General features: G+C 46.6%; 1 protein-coding gene across 1 annotated transcript; it reads right to left on the bottom strand.

The window, feature by feature from the left end:
• Window positions 1–4,053: 4,053 nt before the first annotated feature.
• On the bottom strand, window positions 4,054–7,860 carry LOC100822823 (pyruvate dehydrogenase (acetyl-transferring) kinase, mitochondrial). Its single transcript, XM_003562548.4, has 6 exons — window positions 7,465–7,860; window positions 6,426–6,687; window positions 5,807–5,987; window positions 5,463–5,610; window positions 4,731–4,935; window positions 4,054–4,555 (listed from the first exon to the last, which is right to left on the bottom strand). Exons 1-6 carry the CDS (start codon window positions 7,702–7,704, stop codon window positions 4,497–4,499), a joined length of 1,095 nt encoding a protein of 364 aa, XP_003562596.1. The 5' UTR covers window positions 7,705–7,860; the 3' UTR covers window positions 4,054–4,496.
• Between the last annotated feature and the right edge of the window lie 350 nt (window positions 7,861–8,210).

The following is an 8,210-nucleotide window of genomic DNA, read 5'->3' as shown; positions in this document are numbered from 1 at the left end:
GTCGTCGATCTAAGTCGCGTTAACAATATACAACGGGCTATAGTATTGGAGCATTAACTGATCTCGACCTCGAGATTCATTAAAATGTGAAAGATGCTTTGCTACAAAATATTCGAGGACCAGATTAAAACTCGCGCATTCTCAGAGGCCAGCTGCCTAGCGCACTTGCTCGATCCGCTAGAGCAGAGGAGACAGGAGAGTGGCTAGCAAAGCTCAGATTTGCATAGCCCAAACACAAAATACGCTGGCATTCCTGCAGAGACTAGAGATCGAGCTAGCCAAGCGAAATGGAAATGGGTGTGCCGAGGGGCGCCGTGGAATGGTGGGACGAGTCGCAGATGCACGTCCTCGTGCTGGGCAGCCTCGCCGTCCAGTACTTGATCGCGCTCTTCTCCGGCTGGCGCAAGACCTCCATCCCGTCCTGGTGCAGATTCTTCATCTGGCTGTCGTTCCTCGGCGGCGACGCCCTCGCGATCTACAGCCTCGCCACGCTCTTCAACCGCAGAAGCAAGGGATCCGAGTCCGACGGCGGCGACCCTAATTGGGCGCGGCCGCACGGTAGCCGCGACCTGCAGGTGTTATGGGCGCCCATCCTGCTCATACACTTGGGCGGCCAGTTCATCATGATCGGCTACAATGTCGAGGACACCGAGCTCTGGAAGCGCCACATTGTTACCGCGATATCGCAGGTTAGCGACTGTTTTCTTTTTAACAAGATGTTCTAATTTTGTTTGTTGTAAGTCAAGTCGAGAGTCTTCAAGTTTGATCAAGTTTTTATAGAAAAATCTATTACTCCATCTAATATTGTATTCCCTCCGTTCCATAATTCTCGTCGAAATCTTACATGTATCTAAACGTTTTTTAGTCATAAATACATCCACTTTTGAGCAAATTTGAGACAAAAATTATGAAACATAGGGGAGTAGATATTAGTATGTTTATCTTAAAATTTTGGTCAAATTTCAAGAAGTTTGATTTTCACAATAAAGCTAAAACATCTTATTCAAAAGAGAATTATTTTTTTACCAACTTGTTGGAAAATCCATTTTTCGTCCCTTAATAAACTTCTGTACGTTCTTCGTCCTCCAACTTTCAAAATCGGACACTTTTCGTCTTTCAGATTACAAAACCAGAAACTTTTCATATCTCCATCGAATCAAAGCGGTATCTTTGTCCATGCGACGGTTTTTACTTCTTCTCCGCTACGCCACCTTTTTTCTTCCACCTCTCCAACCATCGCACTAGCACCGCTCTGCTGCCCTGCATCTGTCGGCGCCTTCGCGTGAAATCCTACTCGCCCCAGCCGCCTGCACGGGCTTTCTTCCCCAACTCAGGCGGACCTGCGCCACGTGCCCTTGAAGTCTCCCCGCCTCGCCTCGGCGCTAGACACCGACAGTCGCCCCATCGTCGTCGATCCGGCTCCTCCGAACTCCTTCACCTCCGACAACCGCGCCAATGGCCTTCAAGTGAGTGCATCTTCCTCCTCCGCTTCTCCCCACTCGGATCCATGCGCGTAGCTCACGCCGAGGGCAATCCCTCACCGTAGCTGAAGTCAAAGAAGAAAGTGGCGCAATGGAGAATAAGAAGTAAAACCGGTTACGTGGACACAAATATCGTTTCGGGTCGACGAAGGGATGAAAAGGTCCGATTTTGAAAGTTGGAGAATGAAAAAAATACAAAACTTTTTTAAGGGATGGAAAATAAACTTTCCGACAAGCTGAGGAATGAAAAGGCACTTTTCTCTTTTAAAAAAACATTAATTGTATCTCCTTGATGCGAGTTTAAAAACAAAATCATGTCGTCCTATACTTTAATTCCGCGCCGTTGCCTGTTGTCCAGATCACAGTGGCCGTCTACGTGTTCTGCAAATCATGACCGTCATCGGCCGACCACAGGCTACTCGCAGCCGCAGCTATGCTCTTCATCAGTGGGATCCTAAAATGCTTCGAGAAGCCCTTGTCCCTCGAGAACGCCACCTTCAATTGCCTGTCCATGTCAGTCCATCCTGCAAAGAGGACTGCGACCAGGAACTCCCAGGGGCTCGAGACCTATGTGGAAGAAGCAAGGGCTATCCTCCTGAACACGGTCTTCTTCGCACATGATTTTAAACCACCCCCTATTCCAGACTACATCAGAAGGGCGCACCCTGAACTCAAGTATGTGGGCAAAGTTTTTCACCACAACATACCGGAAAGTCTGTTCGTGGACTATGCATACCCCTACTCAGAACGCCTTGAGCACCTAAGATCCTTCTGGTCGTCAAAGAGCTACGAAGCTTATGAGGCGGTGCAGAGAGATCTCGCCTGCACATTCGATGTGCTCTACACGAAGAACAGTGACCCAAGGCACGAGAGCAAGAAACAAGCGGATGGACTTGGTGCTATAGCATACTTGATAGCTACTTTACTGCCGATTGTGGCCATATTGCTCTCTTTCACAGCAGCCATAAACAAGCATACAACAGAAAAGACGTCGCTGTTACATTTGCGCTGTTGTACGGTGGTCTTGGGATGGACTTCATTTCCATCAAGCTGACATGGAGGTTTGAACATAAGTGCTGGCAGAGTTGCCCAGCATAGCCTTATTGGGCACGTCGCCCACAGCCAAAGGCGTGCCGGATCCAAGCTGATGAGGCTCGCGAGCGCCGTGCGCTGCAGGGACTTGCTTGCCCAATGTTGGTACAGCATGGACTCCTGCTACTCGGCCCGCGAGATTACAATGGAAGTTCGTAAATACATCTACCAGGGGTGGATACTTTGCATAAAGGATGCAGAGAGTTACAAGAGATTCAACGATACCCGGGGCCAGTGGGTTCTGGAGAGGGGGGGATGTGAGCAAGACCTAGGCTGGAGCCTAGATAAGCCGTTCGACGAGACCGTCCTTCTCTGGCATCTGGCCACGGAGTTCTACTTCCACCTTTAGGGCACATCTCGTCAGTGTGACAATCCTTCGAAAGATCACAGTAACCTCGCCCGTCAGTCCAGGGAAACATCAAATTACATGATGCATCTTCTGTTTGCTAATCCTGAGATGCTAATGCCAGGCAGCAGAAAGAATCTGTTCAAGACAGCCTACGACGAGATGGAGGACATCCTAACGGGCGTGGAGGAGAGATCGATCGGTGACAAGAAGGAACTTACACAGAAGATAATCGACGGAGCACAAGATTCAAACCGAAGCTTCGTCCACGACGCTTGGTTGCTTACCAAGGGCTAATACGACACGACCACAGTACCAAGACACACATCTGTTGGCTGCTCCAGCAAGTATGGCTGGCGCTCCTCTGCTCCTCTGCCAGCAGATGCCGAGGGTACTTGCACGCCAAGAGCCTTGGCACTGGCGGGGAGTACCTCTCCTATGTCTGGCTCCTGCTGGCACACGCCGGGATGGAGACGTTGCCGGAAAGGCTTCAGCGGATGCAGCAGCCTCAGTTACCCAACGAAGATGTAAAGGTGAAGCAACCACAGAACGGAGGAGAAGATGTTGTTGCCGCTCCATCTGCTTCCCAAGGCACCACCGAGATTACCAACGAAGAAGAAAGCACCACGATTTGCCAGCCCCAGGACGGGGAGATTCAGATGGAACAAGCAAGCACTAATGCTGCTCCATCAGCTTCCCAAGGTGAAGGAGCTGTCCCGGCTGACCTCGACGAGGTAGTTACCATCTCACCGTAAGAACACAGCTCCACATCTTGTGTTTTTATCTTGTCTGCATACCGGTGCCTTTTGGCGATGTCGTTGGTCCTCACTCCTGTTGTACTACTACTACTACACTAAAATGTATGTAATCCCCAACCCATTTGATGTGTATTCCCCATCCAATTTGTGGTGTGCAAGTGCACCAACTGAAACTTGTACTTATAATTGTTTGATCATCCTCTCCAGAGCTAGATTCAGTTCCAATTTTGAAGTAATAAGTTCCAGGTTTAGTCCCTTTAATTTAGCAAGCACCCAGGCACCGGCCATTTTTTTCTCAAACCAGGCACCGGTGATTTAAACATCACCGTATCAATAATTAAAAGATCAAACATCAAAATCCGAAAACCCCTCCAGACACACGGAGCGAAAGCAGTAAAAAGCAAGACCTAGTATGACATGAAAAGCTGCTTGTAAAGCATACATATTCGAGATCTCCCGTCCCAGAAAGGTTAATGAGCAAGCGGCTTCCTAGGATGCTATCTGCGACATGTTTTTTTTGTAGGAAAAGCATATGATGTTAGCTTCGACCGTGGGTCTGAAAGTGATTTACTGCAGACAGGTGGAGCTAGACAAAATGTTTGGGGCATCTAAGCTTTGGGGTGGGGTGGGCAGAGACAGGGAGGACACGGCGGCAAAGACGCTGAAACGGTGAAACCATGGCAGCTAAAAGGATAACATGTTAAACGGCTATAGATGGCTGGCCCTTGAACCAATATTAGCAAACCAGCAAATGGATTACAATAAACAAGAGCAACCTAATTACAGATATTGTATCAGAACAGGGAGGCCACTAACTCACTAAGGCAATGGCTCCTCTGAGTCTCCCAACCGTGACAAGTGCAGGTAAGCATCAGTGCCTACATAACGGAAAAGGATCGAATGATCAGTTGGATAGAGTGTATTTGCTAGCCATAATTCATAACATGATATTTGGAACAAAAAGATATGCATGAAACTTGAGGTAAACATGGATAAATTGTTCAAGATCCATATTGAGAGAACACCAGCCAACCAAGTGAAATATGAGCATACCGTATCCTTCCATGGATATGATTTGTAGATCGCCACCAAAATACCGAGCATAAAGGCGACTAACTGGAAGTCCAAAACCATATCCAGCCATAGTTACCCCTTCACTAGGGCCCTCTATATCAGGTGGATTCCTTGCAGTGCTGTAGAGATACGTGAAAATTCTAGGGAGCCCACTTCTTCGTATTCCACCACCTTCATCACTAACCTGCATTAGCAAAACACTGAAACTCAAACACCACATGGGAATAGTTCCTCGTGTTGAATATTTGATGTATTTTGCTAGGAATAGGCCGCATATGTTTCACAACTCTTAGCAGGTTATAACTACTAGCACAAGAAAACATCTATCACATAGAAGAATAGATGTCTTAGTCTAGCACTTGAAAAGAAGTGCACCAGACAATTTGCACCCAAGAATGGCTGGCTGTGGACAATGCACATGCATTGAAATGGCAGCTTGGCTTCAGACATGCATTCAAAATTTCAAATGGGTGTTTTTCTTTTGTCAGACTTGCATTCAGCAGTCGCCATCAATCCATTTTTTGTCAGTCATGTTATAATCCCATCATTCCAATATAAAACAAGTAATTCACATGAGAGAGTATCAGTTGAAGTACCATTGGGCATTGCACATATTTGCAAACTGCAATGTTTTAGTAACTGGTTGTATACTCTTTAGCATATACTCTAATTATATTAAATAGATGCTAGGTGATGTCATATAACACATACCTTAATAGTAACATCCTCTGTTCCATCAGCAACTATAATTCTGACAGGAGGAACATCTTTATCAGAATTCATATATCTTTCCTGCACTGCACGAAGGGAATTTTTCACCAGTTCAAACAGCATGAGATGAAGATGTGATGCAACGTATCTGCACATGGTAAAGTCCAGGTAGGTTCATTAGTTAGCAAGACAATAGGGAGGCCAATTCCGCATCAAGATGAAAAAATGCTCCGTGGTGACAGAAGCATAAAACCGATCTGAACAGAAAACTTAAGAGCAAAGACGAACTGATGCACGCATGATTTAATCCAGAAAAATGGCGGGAGTTTATAACTGGAACTTACGGAAATGCAAAATTTGGATCTCCATAAATGTTGATGTCAGGAGCTGATCCGTATTCTCTCATACAAATGGAACGTGCATCCTCGCTGGCAATTTGAGCTACCTGTATGGGGGACAACTTTGTATTAATGAGGCCTATGACGCCAGGCTCTGGTTCAGGATCATGCAAAGCCACATGCTGCCCTGAAATTAAGCAAGTTGATGTAACTCAGAAGAAGAATCTAGTCAAATTCCATATCTATCATTTGATTCAGAACTTACCCATCATATGAATTCCATTTTTTTACCCCCAGAGAGGGTAAAAAATGGAATTCACCCTTTTTCTTTTACTCCCTCGGATCCTAAATTATTGTCGAAATATTACATGTATCTAGATGCTTTTTAAGAATAGATACATCCATATTTGGGCAAATTTGAGTCAAGAATTTAGGATCAGAGGGAGTACCATTTTTCACTCATATAATGTTACGGTTAGCTCAAGTAGCATGAAGTTTGAATACAAAGAAACCAAGTAGGCGTATATGAAGTTTTAATACAAAAACCTAGACAAGAAAAACTATTTTTAATTTCATCATTTATAAATATAGCTCCAGGGAGAAGAGTAGTACCAAACTCACAAACCTATCAGCATGCGAATACCAATCCTCGACATGTAAAATCGATCAAGGAACCCGTGGATCTCGTCAAATCCTGGGGGAAGCTTCTTTGAGCTAAACTGTTCGTTTTTCAGTTGTTGCACTCCCAAAGCCATTGTCGGAACCACATTATTGTGCCGCACTTTGATCATCTTAATCATTTTCGTGAAAGCAACCTCGTCTTCGTGATTCCTCACTTCTGGAAAATACCGGATGTCGCGGAAGGAGTCCAAGTACCAGTCTCTCACCTTCACAGTCGTGAAAAGACCAACCATCAATACCACAAAGGCATGCTCAAATTGGCAGGAAATTGATAAATCCAGCTGTGAGATTTTCTTTTCTATAAATAATTACTCTTCACTGAGTCCAGATTCTTCTACTCGTATTGACAGGATAAGGTCAAAAAGACAGCACAACACAACTTCAAGCATACTCACAGAAAAGATGAGAGCCCCCCACCCAACTCTACAGAAAACATGTAAACAAGCTGGCAAGCAAGGATCTCCAAAAATGCGTCCCTATCCTACAGTGACTTTACACGTTGGTGCTAAATTGGAATGAATGACGTCATGAGCTCTAAATTATACTTTTCACATCAACACAAAATAAATATTTCAGGACTATTACACAGTGATAGGATCTTAAGATCTTTCACATTCTATTTTCCTCTGACAAAAAAGTGATACCACAATCCTAACAGTAAACAGAAAATATACCGGTATGATTCGGAATTTTTAAAAGGATTCCGAGAAAACATCCTACTATAGTAAGATAAGAATACAACAGCAAAACCACCATTAATTTACCCAAGCAAGCAGGAGCAGATTGAAAAGCCATGAGGAAAATAAATCCATCCAGAACCAACGAATCAACAAAAGGTACACATAAACTTGTCAAATCACGGACGGGACAAAAGGGATAAAAACAAGCAGCCAGGACAAGGAGAGGACCAACGGCGATTCCAGTCGAGCGTCAAATCTAAATTAACCGAAATATCAGCGGAGAGGGTGAGGGGAGGAGGAGACCTTGAGGATGGCGGGCTTGGCGGAGAGGCCGAAGGGGAGGGAGTCGAGCTCGAGGGCGCGGCGGGCGATGCGGATGGGGAGCTCCTTGCGGAGGAACTGCGCGGAGAGCAGCAGGTTGCGCTCCGTGGGGACGGACCCGAACTCCATCATGTACCGCAGGCTCACCCCCGTCTGCTTCATGCTCCCCCACCGCCCCACCTCCTCCGCCACCGCCCGCGCGGCCGGCTCCGACGCCATCATCCCAATCCCCGCCGCCGCCGCCTCCGTATCACCGATGAGAAGAGGAACTTCCGAGCGAGCGAGGCCGCTAATTAAGGCGGCATCATCAGGAGGGATTGAGGGGAAGCCATTTCTGCGTGTGTGGTGGTGGACAGGGCGAGGACGGAGTTCCTGCGAGTGCGCGGTTATAAAGGGCCGGCAACGGGATCTTCGGTGGGCCCGGGTGTCAGTGACTGCGGCTCTTGACGTATCTGCCGGCTGGGCCCCACCCGAACCGGGGTCCGGGGGGATCGGTTCTGCGCAGGGGGCTGGTCCAATGGCGTGCGAGCAACTGAGAAAAGATGAGCGTCGTATGTGCGTATCCATCATGCCTTCCATGAGATATTTTTCTGTAGAGGCCTTCCATGGAGATTTGGAAATCCTAGGTCCGGAGAGAACCGCACCAGGTTATCTCAAATCATCGAGTGCTCTCCACACGTGATATTCCAAAAACTTTCAAGCAAATTGTATTCATAAAGTGGCTTCTT

Source organism: Brachypodium distachyon, chromosome 1 (genome assembly GCF_000005505.3).
Source record: "Brachypodium distachyon strain Bd21 chromosome 1, Brachypodium_distachyon_v3.0, whole genome shotgun sequence".
NCBI classification, from domain to species: Eukaryota; Viridiplantae; Streptophyta; class Magnoliopsida; order Poales; family Poaceae; genus Brachypodium; species Brachypodium distachyon.
Note: the sequence above shows the minus strand (reverse complement) of the source record. Positions and strands in the feature narration are given on the sequence as shown.

Excerpts from the sequence above, each read along its gene's own strand:
- LOC100822823 (XM_003562548.4), bottom strand. The coding sequence starts at position 7,704 with ATGATGGCGTCGGAGCCGGCCGCGCGGGCGGTGGCGGAGGAGGTGGGG. Across the intron at positions 5,988-6,425 it reads TGGTATTCGCATGCTGATAG|GGCAGCATGTGGCTTTGCAT; the intron begins GTTTGTGAGTTT and ends GCTTAATTTCAG. Across the intron at positions 5,611-5,806 it reads GATCCAAATTTTGCATTTCC|ATACGTTGCATCACATCTTC; the intron begins GTAAGTTCCAGT and ends TACCATGTGCAG.